This window comes from Camellia sinensis, chromosome 10 (genome assembly GCF_055761805.1).
Source record: "Camellia sinensis isolate YWXY chromosome 10, ASM5576180v1, whole genome shotgun sequence".
In the NCBI taxonomy this organism is placed as follows: Eukaryota; Viridiplantae; Streptophyta; class Magnoliopsida; order Ericales; family Theaceae; genus Camellia; species Camellia sinensis.
Window position 1 is genome coordinate 93,724,070 of NC_138970.1, and position 26,626 is coordinate 93,750,695.

Genomic DNA, 26,626 nt, shown 5'->3' on the forward strand with positions numbered 1-26,626 from the left:
AATACAACAGAACGGTAAAGGGACAACCGGGATCACTATACAAATTTTGTATATCCATTTTTGTCCAATATTGAGTGTATATAGAGGGTCAATAAATGAGGTAGGTGGTGGAGGGAAGTAATGAGGTGGGTAAATTGCTTAAATGAAGTAGTTGGATGGTGGTGTGTCTGTCATGAGGCATTCACCAAACCTACAACTCGTATGCCACTTCTGATATAAGGTATTGAATTGTCAAATTTGGTTTGTACAGAGGTATTTAATTGTCAAATTAATGAGGTGTTGAATTTTCAAATTTATGTTGTACAGAGGTGTTTCATGAGGTCTTAAATTATCGGTTGTTATTTGTAATTGATTTGTAATATATATTTGAATAGTACATTTATTCTTTTGAATATACATTTGCAAATTCTTTGGTAATTCTTTTGTAACTGATTAAGACATGGTAATCAAAACTGAAATTATTTTGTAATTTAATATATGTGGATATATATAAGAACACAACATTAGTAAATTATGAATTGGATAATCAGGACACAACATTTATGAATTGTCAAATTTATGGATTGGATTATCAGAACATAACTTGTCAAGTACTTGGATAATCAACTTTAAGAATTGGCAAAATTTTGAAAAGCACTAACAACAAACAAACACTGACAGCTTTCCTTGCGTAATAAACTCCGATTCCAAAAAATAACCAAAAGAACATGTCTGCGCCCACGTGGTGAATTTAGTTTTCACCGTGAAGATGCCACATGTTCTATTAAATCATTGTGGACGGCATGATATGCATTTTTATCTCTAATACCTAAATGATGAGAGAGAAATGATTGGAAGTCATTGTTAGTACTACAGGAAAGTTCAACTGGTGAGTTGGTTAATGAAGTATCATAATCGAAATCAAGATGCTCATCTCTCTCATCTTCGACAATCATATTATGTAATATAACGCAACTCTTCATTATGTTCCCAAGCATTTTTGGATCGCAAAAACGTACGACACCACCTATAATTGCAAATCGGGATTGGAGCACTCCGAATGCCCGCTCTACATCCTTCCTTGCTGACTCGTGCATCATTGCAAAATGTTGCTTTTTTGCGCCTTGGGGAGAAGAGATTGTTTGAACTAGTGTTGCCCATTGAGGGTATAAACCATCAGCAAGGTAATAACCCATATTATAACTGTGTCCATTAATAGTGTAATGGACAAGGGGAGCTTTACCTTGGGCAAGATCAAGAAACAAGGGCGATCGATCCAACACATTCAAGTCATTGTGTGATCCAGGCATTCCAAAAAATGCATGCCAAATCCACAAATCATAAGAAGCTACTGCTTCAGGAATTATAGTTGGTTTTTTCTGATGGCCTACGTATTGACCTTGCCATGCCTTTGGACAATTTTTTCACTCCCAAAGCATGCAATCTAAACTTCTTAACATACCCGGAAACCCACGAACCTCCCCAATAGCAAGTAATCTAGCAATATCAGTTGATGTTGGAGATCTCAGGTATTCTGGTCCAAAGATTTCAATTATTGAATTACAAAAGTGTTGCAAACTTTAAATTGCAGTGCTTTCCCCAATACATATATAATCATCAACTGCATCTGTTGCCACTCCATATGACAATATTCTCATTGCTGAAGTCATCTTTTGTAGGGGAGACAATCCAATAATATGATCTTGTTTTTGAACAAAATATGGATCGTATGCTTCAATAGCTTTCAAAATTCACAGATACAGAGGACGGCGCATTCGAAAACGTCTCCGAAATGTTACAAGTGAATAAACTGGATTTGCCACAAAATAATCAGCGAACAATCGCTCATGACCCTTCCATCTATCGCAACATATATACTTATGTCCTACAATAGAACCACCTCTTTTCTTTAATCGATCAGTTGATTGCAGAATCTGAATCATACTAACATTATTTATTTCATAAACCCCCAAAAGTGACCATTTTTTCGTCATCAAACTCACTATCAGAGGATGAGGAAGAAGAAGAGGATGAAAATAAAGTGAATAGGTAAGAATTTGAGATACTCATTATGCTCTGCTTTCAGTTATGGTGCCTTCCAAATATAACGTACCTCTTGTCTGGTATATGGTACATGGATTAATGTGTTTATATCAGTTCTTGGAAGGAAATCATTATTGGAGGCAACAAAAAATAGAAAATATTTAATGGAGGGAAAAAGAAATGGGAAACAAAAATGTAGGGGGGGAAAAAAAAATTTCAGTGCCTTGATCGATTCCCACCAGACGTCTCCAGTCTTTTGATGCAAGTTACAGTGCAACCGTTGGAGCGACTCATATCAGATTGAGGAACTTGTCTTTTTTTTACTCAGATTTGGTGAATCTTTGGAGATGCGCTTAGCCCAATATATTGCGTCTAAGGTAAGTTAGCTATCTACGAGCAAATAACTTAAGACATTAAAGCCAATGTATGTACGTATGTATATAAGCATATTGGAATTTGAAAGTGATACAAGAAGAAATCAAGAACAAATTTGTGTGAATGTGAAAAAATTTCAGTAAGAATGAGATTAACATATTGTATAATTGATAAAAACATCGATAATAAAATAATTTAGAGAAATATTAAAACAAAATCGTACAATCAGATAATAGTAGTAAAATATAAGGTAAAGATTGTGTCCAATGAAATTAGTGGATAAAACTAAGGAAGGAACTAATACTAAATTAGAAATCTAGAGAGAAGCACTTGGGTGAAGAGGGTTTAAAATTTATAGAAATAGAATTGAATATATGAAATGTAACTTTAGTAACAACAAAAGTAGAAATAATGGAATAGTGAATATTGAAAATCATGGGATAACAAATAATGAACAATTTCGTTACTTAGGTTCAATTATTAATAAAGATGGAGAGGTTGGAGATTATGTGATAGTGAAAAATAATATGAATTTATTTAATTTAACTTGGCATATAGCCCTTGACAAAGGGAAATGGCGAAAAAGGATTCATGTCAACCCCACTTAATTGTGCACAAGGCTAAAATTGGTTTTTGGTTATGTTGTAGCTTTTATTGTCTTTCCACATGAAGGTAATAACGGACAATGAAACAACTCTAAGATTTAACCCAAATCATTGCTAAACCCTTCAACGTTCACACACACCAAATGGGTATAAGAACAGGCTACGATCAATTGCCTATAAAATATATGAAAATAATAGAAGATTGAAAGGGTAGAGATGGAGAGAAGAAAACAAGATTTACAATATTGATGTGTGCAAAAATCATCGAACCCCGAGGTCTTAATTAGACATGTAGTGTCTTTTCATTTGGAACAAAACTCTTGGTTTGTGACTTTTTAAAAAAAAAAACATGACTTTTCTTTGGGATGTGACTATTAAATTAAATTTTGAAATTTTAAATTCCTACAATTGGAAGTACTTTTTCATATTGACACGTTTATATCCTAAACTTTTGGTTATTTGTGATTTGTATATTCTTTATTTGTTTCATCTTATGATCTGGTCTAGTGTGTGCCATCTATATATTTACCTTTTGTAACCTCTTTTAGGGTGTAATTTATTTATTTATTAAATAAGATTGCTTTGTTAGGACATCTTAACTGCCATGTGGTTAATACTGGAAAGCCATGTGGCATGGCAAATGGTGATGTAAGGAGCAAGTAGTTCACAAGTTTTCAACATCTGCATACCTATGCTTTTACTTTTCAGTTCAATATGCTTTCTCTTACTTTCAGGTAGGATTTTTTTGTTTTTTGGTTAGCAATTGTTCCTAATGTAAGCTTGGTAAGTTTTTTATCCATTACTTACGGGTTCCTTGGCATTCATATAAATTGTGGTTTGAACCCTTGAATGTGGGTGGGGAGGCTAGAGATCTCGACTTTTGTGAGAGCATTTCAAATTGTAGCTTTCTTAGGTTTCTCACTAGGTGCTCCAATAGCTACAATGCTGAACTAAGAATAATTCACAGTTAACCAAGTAACAACAATGCATTCTGGATCTTTAGACACACTTGCAATACAACATATTCATATTGATGAAACTTAAACATGAAATGTCCACCTGCATAACTGTGTGCAATCCTTATTTACCATGTTGCAGTCCTGCATGCAACAAATGCACTCAAATCAAAATTTGATGGACTTTCAATTAAAAGCAAATTGAAAGAGTATTGAATAATTCAATTAATCTCTGTTGTTATGTGGAACCTTAACTGAGAGCATATAAATAACCACTGACTTAACAAGTAGAAGTCGGAACTCCTAGAAACATAGCTGAAGAAAAAAGGGAGCAAATTGAAATTCAATAATTAGATACTATTTTTTAGTTGCTTTTTTGCCAAAATATAAGGTGAAAAAAACTGAAGTGTTTGGGAATGGCTTTGTGGCTTTTTATGAAAAACGTGCAAAAAGTAGAGAGAATGGGAAGAAATCTTTTTTTGTATGGCTTTTTAGCTTTTTGGCTAAAAAAGCCAATTGCCAAACCCACCTATGTCAACACTTTGTAAACCATCATCATCCCAAAATGAGACTTTTGAAAGTGGTTAAATGTACACTACACTACACGGAAATATGTTCTCTTATTAGCTCTTCAAATATTTTGGAAACTAGTGAAATTTACAATTTGTGAAAGTGATTTTTCACATCATTTACTATTGGTTTGTCACATCATGCCATACAACTTTGCTTTTTAACTTAACTAATGGTTTGAATGCAACCCCTCATGTTTCTTCTCTTTGTTTCATACAATTTTTAATTTGGAATCTTCTACTAGATTTTTGAGGGTGGTTGGTTGGTTGGTTTGATCTGTTTTTTTTTTTTCTTTTTAAATTTTTTTTTTTTTTTTTTTGGTAGAGTGCAAGATAAAACACAAACCATTTTCCATCTCAATTATGTGCTTAGTGTCAAATGATTTCCATGTTTAAAATTTGTGATTTTGTTTATGATGTTTTCTCTAGTGGTTTGCATTTAGCTATATAATGTAAGATGGCATCTTATTTTATATGCTGTTTGATCTGAAGAACTAGGACTCACAAAGATGTGGATTCAGGGTTCACGAGAAGTTTGTATATGCCACTTTTAGTGAGTTTATGCTATGTAGTGTGGTAATAGATTGAGGTACTTGGTCAAGTGACAATATTTTCTTATTTTCCAAAGCAATTTTTGGTGATGATATTTCCAATATTGAAATTATGGTATATGAGCTAAATGGAATTTCTGTTTCAAAATTTACCAATTAAAACAAGATTTGAATTTTGTATCCATGGTCCAAAACTCTTTTGGGGTTAAATCAATCCTTTTTTTCCCTTCCTGACAAACAGGTGCGCCAATCGCGGGCTCTGCAGTTGACCAGTTAGAGGAAGTTGTGGGTTATGTGAGTTTGGGTTATCCATTCGGTCTTACTGCATCCATTCTCTTTGGGTGGCACCATAAAGCTATTCTACAATCTCCTAAACCAAAGCTGTTTGTAATGGGGACTCGGGATGGGTTCACTAGTGTTAAACAGTTGGAGAACAAATTGAAATCTGCAGCAGGTCGCGTTGAAACTCATCTACTGGAAGGAGTAGGCCATTTCCAAATGGAGGGACCTGCTTACGACACTCAGATGGTCGATCTCATAATAGGATTCATTAGGTCATTGCAGATCCAACCAGCTGAGACTGGTTCTCTCAAATCAACATCATGATGAATGAACATCCGCTACACCCACAAGGCCTCTTCTAGGTATTCAACTTTGTAGCAAAAATATTGGCTTTGTTTGTTTGTTGTTTGTGTACAGAACCAGGGATTGGAGATGGTTGACATCCATCTGTCTGGGGGATCGTGCAGCTTACAAAACTGTGTAATCTCATCCGCAAGCTGCTTCAATGAACACGATGCCGATTTGCTATTTATATGTGCTTTGATTTGCAGGATTGAGATTTCATTCAAACCAGTAGGAAATCTACGCATTTTTTTCTTTTTCGTTATTTATTTATTTTGTGTACAATGGAGAACAGACTTGCTAGTGAGGTATATGGGTTCTGGCTAGTGACCCAATGATTCATGTCTAGATTTTTATTACCACATATTATAATGAATGTGACATAAAGAAACAGGGCCACTAAAACTAAACTCTTATTATATTGTTGAAACACAACTCTTTCTTCCCTGATAGATCATATAGATAAGCTGTGATGGTTCTTCCGAATGCATCATAAATGGCACAAGCAGACTGTTACATGGATGGAATAGAGAAAGGAAGGGAAAGGAGAACCATGGAAAAAGAGGATAAAAATACCAACAATGTTAGGTAGCTCAAAATTTTGTGGCTCAAATGGCTCAAATCACTCAAAACGACGTCGTTTTGAGTGTAAATGAGTGTAAAACGACATCGTTTTGACATATTTGAGCCATTTGAGTTATAAAATTTTGAGCTACCAAACATTTTCTTAAAAATACTAACAAATAAGTATGTCATAAATATCATTATTATCTGCCTGGTTATCTAAAACCATGTAGTTTGACTTATTTTTTTGATTTACCTGGTAAAGTGAAAGGCTCAGTTGCAATAATTTTTTATTGGGTTCGTCTGCTTCTTTTACGTTGACAAGAATGGCCTATAAATAGTACAGAAGTAGTTGAGTTTTGTTAAAAAAATCTGACCATATTAAGAAACAGAGTTCTTGTTGAGTAAAACATTTAGAGAAAATTGATGATAAATTTAATTTAGAGTGTCCAAAGTATTAGGTCTAGTGAGTATTTTTTTGTTGGTGAGAGTCTACGTTTTGTAAAATAGTTTGGTAAGAAGTCTTGTAAGACATTTTATTTTCAATTTTACCCTTTGTTTTTTTTTTTTTTTTTATCTGTTTGACTTTTTGTTGATTATTTGTTCAAATTTTTGCCCTATCTGTTCAAGTTTTTTCCCATCTATTCAATTTTTTTACCCTATATGTTTAATTTTTTAACCTTTTCAATTCAAATTTTGCTTATCTGTTTAAATTTTTGTCCAAATAAAATTCTGTCTATCCAAATTTATTATTTGTTCAAAATCTATATATGTGAAATGCCATATGTTTGAAATTCTTATCCTAATTTTCCCTATCTGTTAAAATCTATCTGTTCAAATTGTTTTTGAAGTAGTGATCTAATTTGTTTTTGTTATCTGTGCAGATTAGAGCCCTCAATGTGTTTGTTATCTGTGCAAATTACAAATCTGTTCAACAAAAAATGTGTAGATTTGAGCTATTACAGATCTATTCAATGCTATTACAAATCTGTTTCATTATCATTAACAACAACAAGAAGAAGAACCAACCAGAATAGATCAACAACTATCAAAAGAAAAAAGAACATATCAAAAAAAAAAAATGTTCAATCTTCATCTTTAACGACATCAACAATCTAAAAACAATCATATCAACAACAATAGAAGATGAACAGATTGGAATGATGTGAAAAAATACAAACATGAATACACCAAATAAAGATCAGATCTAAGCTTAGTATATTCAAACAGATTAGATCTATAGTTTTGTATCATTTCCCAAGCTAGGGTTTTCAAATCTCTTACCTTCTTTCTCTCAAGCTTCCAATTCATCATCATTTTCATCTTCTTCGTGAGATCAAGCATCAGACGATGGTGAGGTTGAGATTGATTTTGGTTTGTTCGGCTGCATCTAGAACTTTGTCGCTCGAGCTAGGTTTCGACGCTGTCCACCATCTATAAAGAGATCTAAGAGAGGTGGAAGCGACGCTACGAGAGAGGATGAAATGAGAGGTGAGAGAGAGAGAGAGAGAGAGAGAGAGAGAGAGGCGGCATTGGAGCTTTGGCGGTGGCAATGGTGGGCCGAAACCGACATGAACGAAGCTCCTACTCTCTTGTTAAATATTTTTCGGATTACATGACACATGAATTTGAAATGAGCATAATGGGAGAATTTTCTTATTTTCTTGGGTTTTAGATTAAGCAATTGTCTACGGGTATGTTTGTGTCTCAAACCAAATATGCTAAGAGTCTTGTCATTAAGTTTAGTCTTGAGTCTGCCAAACACGTACGGACCCCATGAGAACGAGTTTTCACTTGTCCAATGACCGTTCTAGCATTGATGTTGATCCCACACTCTATAGGAATATGATTGTGAGTCTTTTGTTCCTCACAATAAGTCGGCCTGATATTGCTTTTAGTGTTGATGTGTGAGCCCATTATCAAGTTTTTCCTAAAGAGTCTAACATTCTAGCCGTCAAGTGTATTGTCAAGTATGTGAGTGGGATTTTGGGATATAGGATTTGGTTCTCTTCTGACACCACCGCCGACATTACCGGTTTTTCTGATGCTGATTGAGCAGGGCGTGCTGATGATCGCAAACGCATATCTCAAGGTTGTTTTTACCTTAGAAATAATTTGGTTGCATGGCATAACAAAAAGCAAAATGTCATCTCTCTTTCGACCGTTGAAATGGAATACATTGCCGAGGTAGTTGTTGTGCTCAAATGATTTGGATGAAGCAAATATTTCATGATTATGGCTTGGATTAGCACACAATCACTTTCTGTGATAACACAAGTGCCATCAATATTTGTCACAAACCTGTTGATCGGAGCCTAAATTTTACACAATTGGCCTACAAACATACATTTTATTTGTCTATTTATTTTTATTATTCTATAATTTTGTATAATAGTGTGCTTCTATACATTTTAAATGCTTGGTGGTTTCACCCACCACCCCACATTTATATATATATATATATACTAGTTACAAAACAGCCTGTGTAAGACACGAGTTAAATATTATAATGAAAAATTAAATTATTAAGCTAATTACTTGTGTTCTCTCTCTTATAAGAAAACACAATATCATTTTACCTCCTCAACTAAAAATACTTAAAATGGTATTATCATTGAACTATTACCCAATATCGTTATACCTCGTCAACTAAAAACGCTATATTTTTTCACCGTAAATTATTAATTTGTATCAATGCACACTTTTTTTTAAGAACTTATTTTTTGAATAGATAAAGAAATTGACATGTGAATTGCATATGACATCTAAAATTAAATACTTAAAATGATATTATCAATCTATTTGGTTTAATTTTTAAATTGTTTTCTAAGTTTTTATGTATTTTTTTTTATTATGTATCTTTGATTTAAAATATCATCGAGAAAATATATTATTTATAGTTTTTAATTTTTTTTTCTTTATTTATTTATCACAATTCATTTTTTTTTCTATAAATATTTACAACACAACAATGGTTCCTAATATAATTGCTCATAAGTAAGACTTTCATAATATAACCAAAATACTTTATAATTATCTCCACAAAAAAATAATATCATAAAAAATTCGTAACCTATTTTTTTAAAAAAATATCTAACAAATTAGAAATAAGAAGAATAATTACAAACTCATGAAAGTACAACACTAATTTGCACAAATTTAATGCATAAATTAATTGTATTTTCATGAGTTTTATTTTTTATTTTTAACTTTCTACTTTTTTATACTCCCCTTAAATTTTTTTTCTTTTTAAAGGAACGTGTGCCGCACAATTTTTGTAAAGATAAGTATTAAGAAATAATAAAAAAACAAAATGCAGAAATGAAAAAAAAAAGTGCAGCAAAAGAAAGCACAAAAAGACAATTTTTTTTTTTAAAAAAACAAAAAATCAACCACCACTTCTAATAAAACAAAGAAATAAAAGGATTTTATAAAGACAAAATAGAAGGCAAAATTGGCGATAGAGAAAAACGCAACCCATCATTAATGCTGTGTTTGGTTGGAGGATTTAGGAAGAGATTTAGAAAGAGAAATGAAAAGGGTAGGTAAAATATGAATAAAACATGCTTATATATCACCTAATTTCACATACTTTTTTCTTTCCAAATCTCTCTCCAAATCTTCAAACCAAACACAGCATAAAAGTGAAGTGGTCCTTATTAGTATAGATATACTAAGTAGAAAAGGCCAATGTAAGGCATGGGTGGAATGATAAAATGAAAAAATTATATGAAAAAGAGAGAATTTCAAAATAGTGAGATAGACAAAAAAAATAAAACAAAACAAAAAATAAAAAAAATAAAATCAATAGTGAGATGCAAGTGATTTTATAATGGGGGTAACTTGCAAAACCACAACCCCCCCCCCCCCCCGGCGGCCGCGGGACGAGTGAAAAAATATAATTTAAGTGGGTAAAAGTTAGTTTATTGGCTAAAAAGTTACCACTTTTTTCAAATTTTTATCTTTAGTGGTTTCTTTTTCAAACTTACGTTAGAATTTTTTTAACTTTTCTAGTTCGCCTTTTATAAATGAATCGAGTTTGCCTTTTATAAATGAATATAGAAAGTTAAAAAAACAAAATCAAAGAAAAATTGAAAAAGATAAAATAAGCACAAAAAAAAAAAAAAAAAAAAAAGAAATTTACTCATAAATCTCATATGGAGCAATATTGACCCATTTAGTCTTAAGAGCTTTTTATGAACCAATTGCTCCTTTTTGTTTTAAAATTTTATATTTATTTGATTTGGTGACATTTGAGTTTAAGGAAATATCCTTTTGTGATTCATTTTTCAATTTTCTAATTCATTTTTAAAATGAGAATGAAAATCTGAGGTGTAAAAGATTCTTTTTGGAGGGATTGATGGCTGAAATGTTGGCTATCAAGCGTGAAAATCTATATTTCTGTTAGTGTGGTTTTCTAATGTTACATTGGAGTGTTACATTTGGAAAAAGTAGATTAACGAGTTTTTGTGCGTTACATTGATTGGAGTGTTTTGTTTGGAAAAAATACACTAAGAAATTTTTTTAGAATGTTGAAATTTTTTAGTGTGTTACATTGGAGTATTACATATGGGAAAAGTTTATTAAAGAGTTTTTGTGTGTTATATTGATTAGAGTGCTACGTTTAGGAAAAGAACACTAAGATTATTTTTTTTTTTTTTTGAAATTTTACGTTGTTATGTTTGAGAAAAATAAACTAAAGAGTTTTTTAGTATATTACGTTGGAGTGTTACATTTTTGGAGTATTATGTTTGGAAAACAACAATCAACAATCAGACAGCACTTTGACCCAATTTGCAACAGACATAATCATAGCTGAAGCACTGTATTTCCCATTGAACTCTGCCCCCAAAACTAATATCAATTTGTACCACTGATATGAACATTCTTATACAGTTTCACTGTAAAGCACATACTAGGTAAAAAAAGCCAAAACACTCCTATGAGGGGATAGGGTTACCATGTCCTAGATTTTAACATGATCTAGGGTTTTACTACTTCAAGCAAGTAGCTTCACAACATCCTGTATAAAGGTGAGCATCCTATCCTAAGTAGAACAATCACTATGGCTTTGTTATATGCAGCTAGGCCGAATGGTAAAAGGGGTACCTCAGCAAGACTACCTAATATACTTCTCACACCTAACACTGAGAAGTGAAATGTGGATCAAGCGGTATGGCGTTAATCCAGATCCAAGGGTTGTGTTTCCAACATGGTAGAGCCCACGACCGGTCAGCCTTTTGGCAAGCTCTCTGGGCAGGCCTCCGGCAAACCATCCAGGAATAGCAGATATAAAACACAGTGACTTAAAGTAACAATGCAAATGCAATGCAAAGAACATATATATGTGGATAAAATTTCACATCATGAAATTCAAGTCAAGTTCTCTATTTTCCCAGTAGAGTCGCCAGAAACTATAGCTTACTTTTCGTATTCCTCGGAGGGGTTTAATCTCCTCGGATATGATAGCCCTACAGTTCGGACTCCCCTGGTTCTGAATCTGGTTTCACAAGTGCAATGTGAAACAAATAAACACAAATGAGTACAAATTCGGCAAATCATTTTAGAAAATCCATTTATCATTAAAGATGCCAAAAATGGACTGCATTGCCAAATTTTAGAGTCGACACCTAAATATTTTTGAAAAATTTAGGAAATTCGTGACTCGTGTCAAAGGCGATTTGTCCATCATCACTAAAGTGTCTCGGCTCGGGAACTTAGGTATGAGAGGGGAAGGTCATGCATTGAGCACCCCACTCATCCAATCAAAAATGGGCCTCTACTAATCATGATGTGATTTTTATTCACATTATATGCTCTTATTTCGATTATTATGCTATCGTTACTATGTGATGCACATAAGTATATACTAATTTGCCCACTTTGGAATACTCCGATTTCATGTTTGTTTCAAAAGTATTTCAAATATGTACCACTTGAAAAAGTGATCTCATATGTACATTTAATCAGATCATCCCAACTTAAGCGAAAAGCCTCCATCCACAGGCATTCAAGAGATATATCACCTAAGCACTTAGCCTCATAGTAAACATGCTTGATATAGCAACACCAACATACATGTAATATGCTAAAGCAAAGCCGCTTACTTAGTACTCCAAGGCAAGCCAAAGAAAACAAAAATAAGTAGAAAAATACATGATCCTAAGCAATGCAACGTAACTAATGCAACGCATACAACATGCAATTAATAGGCTCGATTATTAATATGGAAAGTGAGTCAATTCAAGGCATGCGACAAAGCACGTATTCGAGTAAGGAATGTGAAATCGACATTGTTTAGTATGATGAGCTGAATCCTTATGCATGCAAAAGTGGATATAAGTCATGGCAATGACATGAAAATGTAAAACATGATGCTACCATTATAAACAGGTAAATAAAAAGGAGAAAGAAATGGGGGTTGGAAGACATACACAATATTACAAATTTTTCCTCATACAAGAGGGTCCAAATGAATGTCCTAATTTAGCTAATTATTATAGCACCGAATTACTTAACTATTTAACTAGTTATTACAAATTCAAAGAAATTTAACTAATTAATGAACTAGCTATTACAAGTTTCAAATAAATCTACTAATTAGCGTTAATTTCATAAGCCATGGGAAGTAGAGAAGCGCATATTCATGAACGGGAATATCCACCCAAAAACACCTTTGTTTTGCTGTTAGAACTGTTCTGTTTTGCAGTCAGAAAAATAATCTGTTTTAGCCCCAGCCACTACCCTGTTCTTTCACAAAGATGGTACTGTCTGCATAAAATAAAGTGGTCGGCCCGCCTTGAAAAGTGGCCGGCCGGATGGACAGGTGGCCGGTCGGCCATTGTTTTGGGGGTCTACCCTGCTGCAACTGCAAGGAAACAGGGCACAAACAGAGTGTTTCCAAGAGATATTTGTCCTCTCTGCCTCTCCCTATCATGAAACAGATCAAGGGAGAGGTAGACTCGATTCGCAAACCATCATTTGACGCAAACTCGTTGCGTGATGATCTATGAATCGACGGGACAAAGTCTCAATAAATGGAAATAAAATACCAACGAAACCACCTCTCTATCATGGAATTACCTCTCTAGGGAAGTGGTAGACATTGCTCCTCGAATCATTAACATCACCAATGAGTTTGTAATGACTCGAGATGCAATAGGCTCAATTAATGTTCGATTGGACCCAAACCAATTTTGTTACTCTTGTTACCATTTTAGTCCAATTTTATTAGCCATTTTAATTACCTTTCCATTCTTTAATCATTGTAGTCCAAAAATGAGAGTTATGTCCACTAATGAAGAGAAGTGTCAAACAAGAAGTTATTCTTAGCATGAGAGAGATGTTATGCCTTGGTAATGAACTTCCGAAGAGATTAAACCATTAAGCATGGAAGGTCTCTTTTGTATGCCTTAAATAACAATTGTTTGAGACAACTCTTAAATAAATAAAACCAAGAAAGGAGGGAGGGTATAGAGATGGTTATTGCAAGAGTGAATACATGTATATGAAAGCCCCGGAAATAAAATATAAAAAAAATATATATAAACTCAAATAGGTTGGTGTATAAGGCCTAAACCGCCAAACCTATGAGGACTACAACACTACAAGCATACTATGCAAAGCATAAATGAAATAAACACACTAAAATAGTCCTAAAACTCACAAAAATAGCGCTGGAATTACCTTGAAAAAACCAAATAAAGTAAGCAAAAATGAGAGAGAATTAAAGCTAGTAAGTAAGCCTAAGGAGGGGTGGCAAACCCCTTCAATTTTGGGGCCTTAAAACCACATATTTTAGCCTTTTAAAAGTCTGAAAATCAGTGGCCAAAAGTTGAGAAAAAAGTGGGAAACACAAGGACAAAAGCTTGGAGAATAAGGTTCAAAAAATGGTGGTTAACCCCTTCGCCTTTGGTAGCTTTAAGTCATAAGTTTCTGTCCAAAAACAGTATAAAAAAGCAAGAAAAGAAATGAAAGAAACAGTATAAAGAAGACAAAAGTTAAACCTCTTGAAGAAAGGTTACTCTTTGATTCACAAACCCACAAGTGATCACCCTAAAGAGCTGAAATTTTAGTTGAAGAACCTCAACAAGGAGCCTCAAATATTTGGTTTAGGAAGTGTTGGTGTAGTGTATGTGTGTTGCAAGATAGAGAGTGTGTGTGTTTTGCAAGAATTTGAGCTTTTATAAATTTTTTAAACCTAAAAACATAAGGTATGGTCAAGTATATATAGAAAAATTGGTTGTTATCTTGAAAATATTTGTATTGAGCCAGCCGGTGCAGTGCATGCACATGGGGGGACAGCTGGCAACAAATATCTGTTCTGCTTGGGAACATGGCCGACCGGCTAGGTAGGGGACAACCGGCCACCAATTTTTGGCCAGCTGGCCACCTGTTTGCCAGTAGACCTCTAGGTAGTCAGGTTTGGAAAAATTAGGTTTTTGGCTCAATGAGGTGCAAGGTTTTTAGGCATTGAAACTCAAAACCGACGCTCCTCCTTGAAGAAAATGAACGTTTGCACAGCGTACTAATTCATCATCAAGTGATCAACCTGAGGTGCCCAAGTCTTAAGGGCGGTTAAAAATGGCGTGTCTACACCAACCCTCAAACCCTGCAAAACTTCTGGGAGCTTGCATTCTTCGCTCGAGTGCAGATTTGACCACTCGAGCTAATATGAAATTTCTAGATTGCTCTCTAAGCTCCAAATTTCAATTCCAATGCATCAAAACTCATTCTTGTGGGTCAAAACTTGAGAAAACACTTGTGAACTTATAAAACATAATGAATTAAAGATCATTTCGCAAAATTAAGGCCCAAAAGCAAGCAAATTGTTCAAAGTCAAACTTGAAATGTACATATATATATAATATGCATACAATCCTTTGAATGTAAACCCTCCAAATCATGATCAAATAAAGTAGAATGATAGAAAACATGATGAATTCCCAAAACTAATTTAGGCTTTTTACATGCATGAGAAAATCTCTTAGAAAACATGCTCAAAATGCAATGAAATGCACATGCATGCATGAATTGATTCCCAAGTCTACTCTTCAGCTTATTTCTTGTCTTTAATCTCTAATTTTCTTAAGTTTATGCATTAAACAACTCTATTACACAATCAGAAAGGTGAATTCCTACCTTAAGCCTTGAATTCTCAAGTGTCGAAGCTTAATCTTCCAAAATCTTTCTAATCTCACCAAGTCTCCTTCAATTCTCTCTTCTTTGATCTCAATCTCTCTCTCTCTCTCTCTCTCCACGTTTTGTTGAACTCAAGGGTGACAAAATGGATTCTAGAAGCTATATTGGCCTTATATAGGTCCAATTAGCTTAAGCTAATGAAGTATGATTAAGTTAAGTCAAGCTAACTTAATTTAATCTAATTTATTCTAATTATTTGGTTCCAAATCAGATTTTAATTAAACCTATCATAAATTTCTAAAAATTCCAAATTGCACATTAACATAGTCAATTTCGTGATCGGATGCTGATAAGGCCTTTAGTACGCATACCGAAACATAAATATAGACAGATATTCCTACCATGGACAGATATAAACACAAACAACACAAATCACAAGCAATTAACTCAAATTTTCATCTTAATTACTCATTAGGCATTCTTAATCATAGTTTATTGACTAATCATAGATCGAGGTTGTTACAGGGAAAGATTGTTAGGTCCTTGTTTTTGGCAATCCCGTGTGATAAACACTTTTGAGTTGTATTGTTATTGAGCTATGAGTGTTGCTTGTTACTATACTTGATTCATTCTTCTTTAGTTTTAGAACTCTTGCTTTTTGGCCTGTCAACATTCAAGGACCACTCTAGTAGTCAAGTAAGCGCTCGAGTGCTGTAGCTTGACTTTTTGTGTTCCTTTCGGATATGACTAGCCCTACAGTTCAGACTCCCGTGATTCTAAATCTGATCTCACGAGTGCAATGTGAAATAAATAAACAGGCAAATCTTTTGGAAAATCGATTTTGAATCAAAATGTCAAAAATGGATTGTTTTGCCAGATACAAAGTCACCACTTAAATATTTTTGAAAAATTTAGGAAACTTGAGACTCGTGCCAAAGGCCACTTATCCGTTATCATCAAAGTGTCTCGGTTCGGGAATTTAGGTACAAGAGGAGAAGGTCATGAATTAAGCACCTCCACTCGCCTGATCAAAGATCGGCCTCTACTAATCATGATGTGATTCTTATTTACATTATATGCTCTTGTTCCGATTATTAGACTAACTTTACTATGTGTTACACACAGGTATAGACTAATTTGCAAAAATTAGAACATTTGATTTCATGTTTTGTTTGAAAATTGTTTTGACTACGTGCTAGTTGAAAAAAGTGAGTTTGTATGTACATTAATCAATGAATTCCAATTTAAGCAATTAGCCTTCATCCACAGGCATTCAAACATGTATATCATTTAAGCACTTGGCCTCATGGCAAGCATGCTAGACATGGCAACAATCACATTCATGTAATTTGCTAAAGCAATAAATGCTTACCCCGAGGCGAGCAAAAAGAGAAAGATAGTTAGAAAAATGTATGATCCTAACGATGCAAATGGCTAATGCAACACATGCAAAAATGTATTTAGAAGGCTCGGCTACTAATATGTCATTCGAAACAACTTGATAGCATGCGGCTTAAACACGTTTTTAACGAAATAATAAATGACAATGCTTATTAGAATAATAAACCGAGCCTCGATTTATGCAAAACAAATAGATGCAAACATGGGAAATGCTAAAAGAAACATGATGTTCTAAACTACCCATCATAAGTGAGTAAATAAAAGGGAGAAAAATGTGGGGTTGGAAAACATACACATTATTACAAGTTTGGCCCTCGCACAAGAGGGTCCGAATAAATGCCCTAACTAATTACCACGAATTAACTAACTACTTTAGCTAATTAAATAAGTACAACACAAAATAACTAGCTAATTACAATGCACAATTAATTAGCTAATTAATTAACTATTATGAGCCCCAGGGAATGAGGGTTGACCCATGCATGCACGTGGATTTTCACCTGAAAAAGTCTCATGTTTTACTGTCAGAATGCCTCTGTTGCACAGTTAGAAAATTGCACTATTTTTCCACCTCAACCTCTGCTCTGCTCTGCTGGAAAAAGGACACTACCTAGCTGGAAAAAGTGGCCGGTAGGCCAGAAATAGTGGCCTGCCGCCCAGTAAAAGTGGCCTGCCAGCCACTAATGTTAGTTCTTTCTTGTTGTAACAGAGAACAAACAGAGTATTTCCAGGGGATGTCTGTCTACCTTACCTCTCCTTATCAGCAAGCAGGTCAAATGAGGGAAACGCTTGATTCACAAGCCATCAATCGACGCAATTTCATTGCGTGATGACTTATGAACTTAGGGGTACAATTTAAATAAATGGTAAGGAAAGACCAACAAAATCTCCTCCCTATCATGAATTGATCAAAGGAAGTGGTTGACCTTGGAAATTTGAACCATTTCATCACTAACAAGTATGAAATAACCCAGGTCTCCATGTGTTCAATTAACGTCCGATTGAATACCAAATCATTTTATTATCTTGTTTCATTTTAACCCCAATTTTATTACTTCATTTTAATCACCTTCCATTCATTAGTCAATTAAGTCCAATAATGAAGATTAAGTCCACTAATGGAAATAAGTATCAAACCAAATGTTGTTTTAGGCATGAGAGAGAGATCATGCCATTGACAATGAACCCCCAAAGGGATTAAATCATTAAGCATAATACCACTCATTCAAGCTTAAACAACACTCCTTTTGAAGTAACTCTCAAAACAAAAAGAAAAAGCCAAGAAATGAGGGAGATTGCAGAGATGCTTAGAGGTGAACACAAGTATGGAAAGCAAGAAACAAATAGGTTGGTGTCTAATGCCTAAAACACCAAACTTATGAGAACTATTACGCTACAAGTATACTATACAAAGCATGAATGAAGCGAACTCATAAAAACAATCCTAAAATAGTCTTAAAATAGTCACACGCAAAAAAAAAAAAAAAAAATGTAGAAACGAAGACAAAAACAACTGCAACAACAAGCTACAATATTGAGGGATTAAAACTAGTACACAAGCACAAGGAGGGGAAGCTGACCCTTCCATTTTTTGGATTTCAAAACATGATTTTATTCTCTGAAAAATCTCTGAAAATCAGTAGTAAAAAGCTCAAAAAATATTTATAACGCAATTCATTTTTTTTTTTTTTATAAATATTTATAACACAACAATGGTTCCCAATATAATCGCTCATAAGTAAGACTTTCATGATACAACCAAAATACTTTATAATTATCTCCACAAAAAAATAATATCATAAAAAATTCGTAACTAATTTTTTTGAAAAAATATCAAACAAATTAGAAATATAAAAAATAATTACAAACTCATGAAAGTATAACATGCATTTGCACAAATCTATTGCATAAATTACTTATATTTTCATGAGTTTTATTTTTTATTTTTAACTTTCTATTTTTTTATAGTCCCCTTAATTTTTATTTTTTTTAAAGGAACGTGTGCCCCACATTTTTTGTAAAGATAAGTATTAAGAAATAATAAATAAATAAAAAATGGAGAAATGAAAAAAAAAAAAAAGTGCAGCAAAAGAAAGCACAAAAAGACAATTATTATTTTATTTTATTTTTTAAAAAGAGAAGAAAAAAAATCAGTCATCACTTTTAATAAGACAAAGAAATAAAAGGATTTTATAAAGACAAAATGGAAGGCAAAATTGGCGATAGAGAAAAACGCAACCCGTCCTTGAAAGTCGAGCGGTTCTAATTAGTATAGATATGGCAGGTAGAAAAGGCCAATAACGTAAGGCATAGGTGGAATGATAAAATGAAAAGATGATATGAAAAAGAGAGAATTATAAAATAGTGAGATAGATTTAAAAAAAATTTAAAATTTATAAAAATATGTGGAATGTAAGTAATTTTATAATGGGGTGCAATTGTAACTTGTACCCCTCAATGTTTGTCTAAATTATTTTTTTCTCCTTCCTGTGAAAAAAAAAAATTTAGGTGGGCATTGAAAAAGTTTATTTATTGGCTAAAAAGTTACCTCCTTTTCAAATTTTTATCTTTAGTGGTTTGTTTTTCAAACTTATGTTAGAATTTTTTTATTTTATTAGTTCGCCTTTTATAAATCAATCGAGTTCGCTTTTTATAAATCAATCTAAAAAGTTAAAAAACAAAATCAAAGAAAAATTGAAAAAGACAAAATAAGCAAAAATAAATAAATAAATAAATAAAAATAATAAAAAAGAAGAAGGTGGAAAATTTAATCATAAATCTCATATGGGGAAATGTTGATTTATTTAGTCGTAAGAGTTTTTTTTATGAATCAATTAGCCGTTTTTGTTTTAGAAAGTTATATTTATTTGATTTGGTGACATTTAAGTTTAAGGAAATATACTTTTGTGATTCATTTTTTTTAATTTTCTGATTCATTTTTAGAATGAGAATGGAAATGTGAGATGTAAAAGATTTTTTTTAAGAGATTGATGGCTGAAATATTGGCTATCAAGCATGAGAATCTACATTTTTGACAGTATGGTTTTCCAATGTTACATTGGAGTGTTACGTTTAGAAAAAGTAGACTCATGAGTTTTTGTGCGTTACATTGATTGGATTGTTGCGTTCGGGAAAAATACACTAAGAAATTTTTTTGGAATGTTATGTTTTTATGTTTGAAGAAAGTACACTAATAAAATTTTTAATGTGTTATATTGGAGTGTTATGTATGAAAAAAAATATACTAAAAAGTTTTTGTGTGTTGCATTGATTAGAGTGCTACGTTTAGGAAAAGTACACTAACAATTTTTTTTTGAAATTTCACGTTGTCATGTTTGAAAAAAATACACTAATTTTTTTTTTAATGTGTTACATTAGAGTGTTATATTTTTGGAATATTAAGTTTGGAAAAAGTACATTAGTAATTTTTTTTTTAAATATTACGTTTAATAATTTCAACATTATGAGAAAACTCACATTTATCCCTCAACATATAACACACGCGCGTTTATGCTTGGCCATTTATGTAATTCACACTAAAATGAGACATTTGGGAAACGTAGGATTAAACAATTCATAAGATTACTATTTGGAATTTATTGGTACTTTACTCTAAAAAAAAAAAAAAGTCTACTTTTTTTGGCTTATTTTTTATTTTTATTTTTATTTTTTGTCTTTTCTAACAAAAAAAATATAAATATAAGTTTTCAATTTACATATAAATATAAATTAAAAATATAAAATAAAATATTAAGTAGGCAGTTTTTTAAAAAATATAAAATTTCTAACAATTTATTTTGTTTGATTTGATTTTTTTTTAAATTATTTTTTGACAGTTTTTCATTTGTTTTAATGTTTTTTTTTCCATTTTTTTTTTTACTTTTTAGATACAAATGCATATAAAAAATAAAATTAATTGACTAAACTATTAAAAAAAAATTACTAAAATAAATAAAAATCTGAACAAAAATCTGTGTGCATTTTTATTTGAATTTTGAATGAACTTTTTCATATTTTAGTTAACTTTTTAGGGAAATTTTTTTTAAAGTTCCTGATATTAAGATTTTATAAGATAAATAACATACAATATTTTCATAGTAGTTAAGGTCTCTCAATATTTTCACAGAAAAAATTCAACTAAGAGAAAATTTACCTGACTCAGAGAAATTTGACCCCGATTCAAAGAAATTTCAAATTTCACAGAGAAATTTCTCAAATCAAAATTTCAAAATTTATCTGTGTCGGAGCCAAAATTTGTTGAAGTCAAATTTTCTCTGTAAAAATGTTGAGGGACCTTATCTAATAAAAAAACATTTTGGACCTCTCTTACTACACAAAGTTGGAGAGCAACGTTTAACTAATTTTTCCTTTTTAAAAAAAAACTTTTTAAATATATCTAATTATGTTGCATCTAAAAAGTTAACCAAAGGAGAAAGAGAGAGAAGAAAACTAAATATGAAAACAAAGATCCATTTTATTATTAAATAAATAACACTCAAATAATAAATGATATATTTTATTAATAAATAAATTATTAAATCAATTGTCAATTATTTTTTTTTTTTGGTATTAATTTTGTTAAATTAAAATTTTTAGCAACGATTATTTGTAATTTCTAACTCTGAAGGGTAATTCATATTTTAAATAAACCTCAACGTTTTATAATTTACCAAACAATAAAAGCTTTATTTTTCAAAGTTGACCGTGACTGTTTATATAATTACCAAAAAGCCATTATCCAAATTTAGTTCCTCCAACAAAAGTCAAAAGAGAAAATGGGAAAGCAAAATACAAACCTCTAAACTCAAAGCAACTCTTATGTATACATAGACATATATTATTATATTATAATTTATAGGGGGATTTGGTGATAACCCTTTCACTATCTAATTTATCTTTCAAAAGGACAAGAATTATATAAGTACTTTCAAAACTCCCTCATATTTTAAAACTTGTTTCTTTTACTATATTACCCTCATATTTATCAGCTTTCTTATTAAGCCATCTTCACTGTGTATTTCAGAGTAAAATTTTACTCTGTATAACAGTAAAATTTTACTCTGAATAAGAGTAAAATGTTACACTTTGAAACTAAAAGTAAAATTTTACTCTGTATAAAAGTAAAATTTTACTCTGAAAAACTAGTAAAATGTTAGACTCTATACAAAAGTAAAATTTTACTCTGTATAAAAGTAAAATTTTACTCTGAAAAATGAATAAATTGTGAGACTCTGAAACTAAAAGTAAAATTTTACTCTGTATAAAAGTAAAATTTTACTCTGAAAAACTAGTAAAATGTTAGACTCTACACAAAAGTAAAATTTTACTCTGTATAAAAGTAAAATTTTACTATGAAAAACGAGTAAACTGTGAGACTCTGGAACTAAAAGTAAAATGTTACTCTGCACAAAAGTAAAAAAGCGAAGGCAGTGTTTGTGGTGGCTGAAGTGTTTGGCAATGACCACCTCTTGACAGTAAAATTTTACTGTCATTCTTACACCAGAGTAAAATTTTACTCTAATTCTCTCAAACAAAAAACAGAGCAATAGAACTAGAGTAAAATTTTACTCTGATTCTATCAAATGAAATTAGATCAAAAATAACAAAAATAAATAATTAAAAAAAAAAACTGAAACAAAATAAATTAATCAACAAATCAACATATCTAATTGAGAAGAAAAACTTCTAAAACTCGATCAACAATCACAAATCTCAATGAAAAGAATTCATGTGTTCAACAACACTCATACACACAAATATATATACATATATTTTCTTGTTCTTCTTACAGCCGTAGAGAAATCTAGAGACTACGCGGACTCTGTGCTGCGGATTGGGATAGAACTTTCGTCACAAGTTCAGTTGTTGTTTTCTTCACTGTTTCATCACATCAAACTCCGAACCTTTCACCACATTAGCATCGTAACCGTATTCAAACTCCGACCTCACCTCCACCGAAGCATTCTTCACGTCGACATCGCCGTACGCAACAACATAACCTTGAGAAGCCGACGGCGATTGAAGCTGCTGTCAACGAGGTCGTCGTCTTCAACGTTGCCTTTGCTGCTGAATCGAAAATCCAGATCTGTCGTTGCTTCTGCTCAACTGTGAGATCTAAATCTGTTGGTTCCAGATCTAGATCCACCACTACTACCGGGCGTGAAATCTGTGATGTCCGTCGCTGATCTTGGTAGAGCGGATGAAGAGAGAGACGGAGAATGTGGGAAGATCTAGTTGAGGGGTATAATAGTCTGATAAAATATTTAAATAATAAATTTTGTCCTTTATGCAAGACTTTATAATTATGAGAAGGTTTAGAAAGTATAATTTTTTTCTTAGTTCTTTTAACAATGAAAGAAAGGTAAATGAGGTTTATAGCTAAATTTCCCTAATTTATATAAGGTAATAATAGAAAGGGTAAATTACACTGACACCCCTGAGATTTATGTTTATTATAGTTCCCCCCCACCTTTTGAAAATTGCATCTCCCCCTAAGGTTTAAAGTTTTATTACAGATTTTCCCCTTAGCAATTTAATTTTTTTAAATACCAATTTTGCCCTCACTAGGTAAATTACATTGACACCCCTTACATTTTAGAAATTACAATCCCCTCCTTAAGGTTTAAAGTAGCATTACCAATTGTCCCTTCGATTAGTATTAGTTGGAAAAAAAATTAATTGAAAAAAATTTTGTTAGTAAAATTTTTAAATTTCTGTTTAAAAATTAACGTAAGCTCATTTTTTGAATTTACGTTTTTTCTTCAAATTTACAAACTGAGACAACCATTTATAAACCAAAAAAATTATCAAATAAGTTTTTATGATAGTTTTTAAAATTTTTGTAAATATAAATTGAAAACTAAAAATGAAATTGTTATCAAACAAGCTTTAGATGGTAAAAATGTCGTAAAATTAATAAATAATTAAATAAGTTACCAATGTAAGAAATGACTTATCAAAAAATTCTTAGGCTATGTATGGCTTGATTTTTAGAAATTTTTTTAAAAAATTAAAAATTAATTTAATTAAGAAATAAAAAATAAAAAATAATTATCATTTCTATATAATTTTTATCTTTCGAGTGGTTAGAAATAATTTTTTACAAATTAAATTGAAACAGCCATACGTATGTATATAACCTACCAAAAGTTAAAATGATAATTATTTTTTACCCTTAAATGGTAATTATTTTTTATTTTTATTTCTTAACCAAATTAATTTTTAATTTTTTTTAAAAAAAATATCTAAAAATCAAAACATACATAACCTAAGAATCTTTTAATAAGTCGTTTCTTACGTTGGTAACTTATTTAATTATTTGTTAATTTTATAACATTCTTACAATCTGAGGCCTGTTTGGTAACCATTTCGTTTTCAGTTTTCAATTTATATTTACAAAAATTTTAAAAACTGTCATAAAAACTTGTTTAATAATTTTTTTTGTTTATAAATGATTGTCTCAGTTTGTAAATTTGAGGAAAAAACGTAAATTCAAAAAATGAGTTTACATTGGTTTTTAAACAAAAATTTTAAAAAAAAATTACTAACAAAAAAAATTTTCATTCTTTTTTTCAAATAATTTTTTTTCCAATTAATTTTTTTTTCAATTAAATTTTTTTTCTAACTAATACTAACCGAGGGAGCAATTGGTAATGTTATTTTAAACCTTGGAAAGGGGATTGTAATTTCTAAAATATGAGGGGTGTCAATGTAATTTACCCAATGAGGGCAAAATTGGTATTTAAAAAAATTAAATTGTTAAAGGGGGGATCTGTAATGAAACTTTAAACCTCAGGAGGGAGATGTAATTTCCAAAAGGTGAGAGGGGAACTGTAATAAAGATAAACCTCAAGGGGTGTCAGTGTAATTTACCCTATAAAAATTTTAAAAATTGTCATAAAAATTTGTTTGATAATTTTTTTAATTTATAAATGGTTGTCTCAGCTTGTAAATTTGAGGAAAAAACGTAAATTCAAAAAATGAGTTTACGTTGGTTTTTAAACAAAAATTAAAAAATTTTACTAACAAAAAAATTTTTCAATTTTTTTTTTTCGAATTAATTTTTTTTTCAATTAATTTTTTTCCAACTAATACTAACCGAGGAAGTAATTGGTAATGCTATTTTAAACCTTGGGGAGGGGATTGTAATTTCTAAAATGTGAGGGGTGTCAATATAATTTACCCAATGAGGGCAAAATTGGTATTTAAAAAAATTAAATTGTTGAAGGGAGGAATCTGTAATGAAACTTTAAATCTCAGGGGGAGATGTAATTTCCAAAAGATGAGAAGGGAACTGTAATAAAGATAAACCTTAGGGGGTGTCAGTGTAATTTACCCTATAAAAATTTTAAAAACTGTTATAAAAACTTGTTTGATAATTTTTTTGATTTATAAATGGTTGTCTCAATTTGTAAATTTGAGGAAAAAACGTAAATTCAAAAAATGAGTTTACGTTGGTTTTTAAACAAAAATTTAAAAATTTTACTAAAAAAATTTTTTTTCATTTTTTTTTTCAAATAATGTTTTTTCCAATTAATTTTTTTTTTCAATTAATTTTTTTTCCAACTAATACTAATCGAGGAAGCAATTGGTAATGCTACTTCAAACCTTGGGGAGGGGATTGTAATTTCTAAAATGTGAGGGCTGTCAATGTAATTTACCCAATGAAGGCAAAATCGGTATTTAAAAAAGTTAAATTGTTGAAGGAGGAATCTGTAATAAAATTTTAAATCTCAAAAGGAGATATAATTTTCAAAAGATAAAGGGAGAAACTATAATAAAGATAAACCTCAGGGGGTGTCAGTGTAATTTACAATAATAGAAATAACTGTGTGTATAATAAATGCATTGGGACTAATTTACCAAAGTTACTGTTTATCAACAGCGATTTCACTATTTATGCATTCAATTTTGTTTTCTTCTTGCAGGAGGTGTCTCATTTCTCGCAGGAAGTGTTTCGTTTCGTCTATAAAAGGAGGCAAGCTGAAGGGTGGAAAATGAGGGAGGCAGAGCTCGAGAGCTCCAGCAAGGAGCAGCGCAAAGTGATAAAAATTAAATAGTGTCTCTTCTAGAAATTAAAGTTGTGTGTTCATAATCATGTAAAACTAATATTTTCTTCTTAGGGTAAAATGAAATTTTGACTAAGTACTTAGAATTTTATTGTATTTAATATGATTTAATTTGAATAAATCGTATAACCTCCAAATAATTTTATGCAATAAATGTTTTATTTAAATCATGTTATACAATTGTTGTCACTATTGTGTATTAAAATTATTGAACGAGTCATACCTAATAAGACGGATTATGCATCAATTGTTGTTTAGTGTAATTTAGTGGTGACGATTCGTATTAAGTGAGGATGATTCGTGCTTTTGGGTTTTAATATACAAATCCTCTTGATAATGTATTTTTGATCAAAATATATCATATTATCCAAATTAATGATTTTTTGAAAACTCATATAAAAATTCCTTGATTATAAGGTTAGTGGTAAATTTGAAACCCTGAAAATTTTCTTATTTGATTTTTATTTCCTTTATGTTTTATTAATTTTAGTTTTATTATTTTCAAAATCAAACTCTTTAAATTACTTTAATTTTTATTTTTGAATCAACACAACTCGATTAGTCTTTGAGGATCAACATCTGATCTTAACCGCTATACTTCAAAGTAGTAGTTATTACTTCTGTCCAACATTCTTGTACTAAACACATTAACATCTGTAATTATTTCATTTTAGAGCTGGTTGAGAAAGGCCTCATTGTTCTTAAGCATGTACCTATTGAGCATCAAAAAATTGATGTTTTTAATAAATC

General features: G+C 31.3%; 1 protein-coding gene across 1 annotated transcript in view; it reads left to right on the plus strand.

Moving 5' to 3' along the window:
- The window catches only part of LOC114284973 (alpha/beta-Hydrolases superfamily protein), a 31,373-nt gene extending 25,266 nt beyond the window's left edge, over nt 1-6,107 (plus strand). The window contains exon 2 of the mRNA XM_028227939.2: nt 5,320-6,107. Coding sequence (XP_028083740.2) covers nt 5,320-5,684 — 365 coding nt within the window. The 3' untranslated portion in view covers nt 5,685-6,107. The remainder of the gene's footprint in view (nt 1-5,319) is intronic.
- The last annotated feature ends 20,519 nt before the right edge of the window (nt 6,108-26,626 follow it).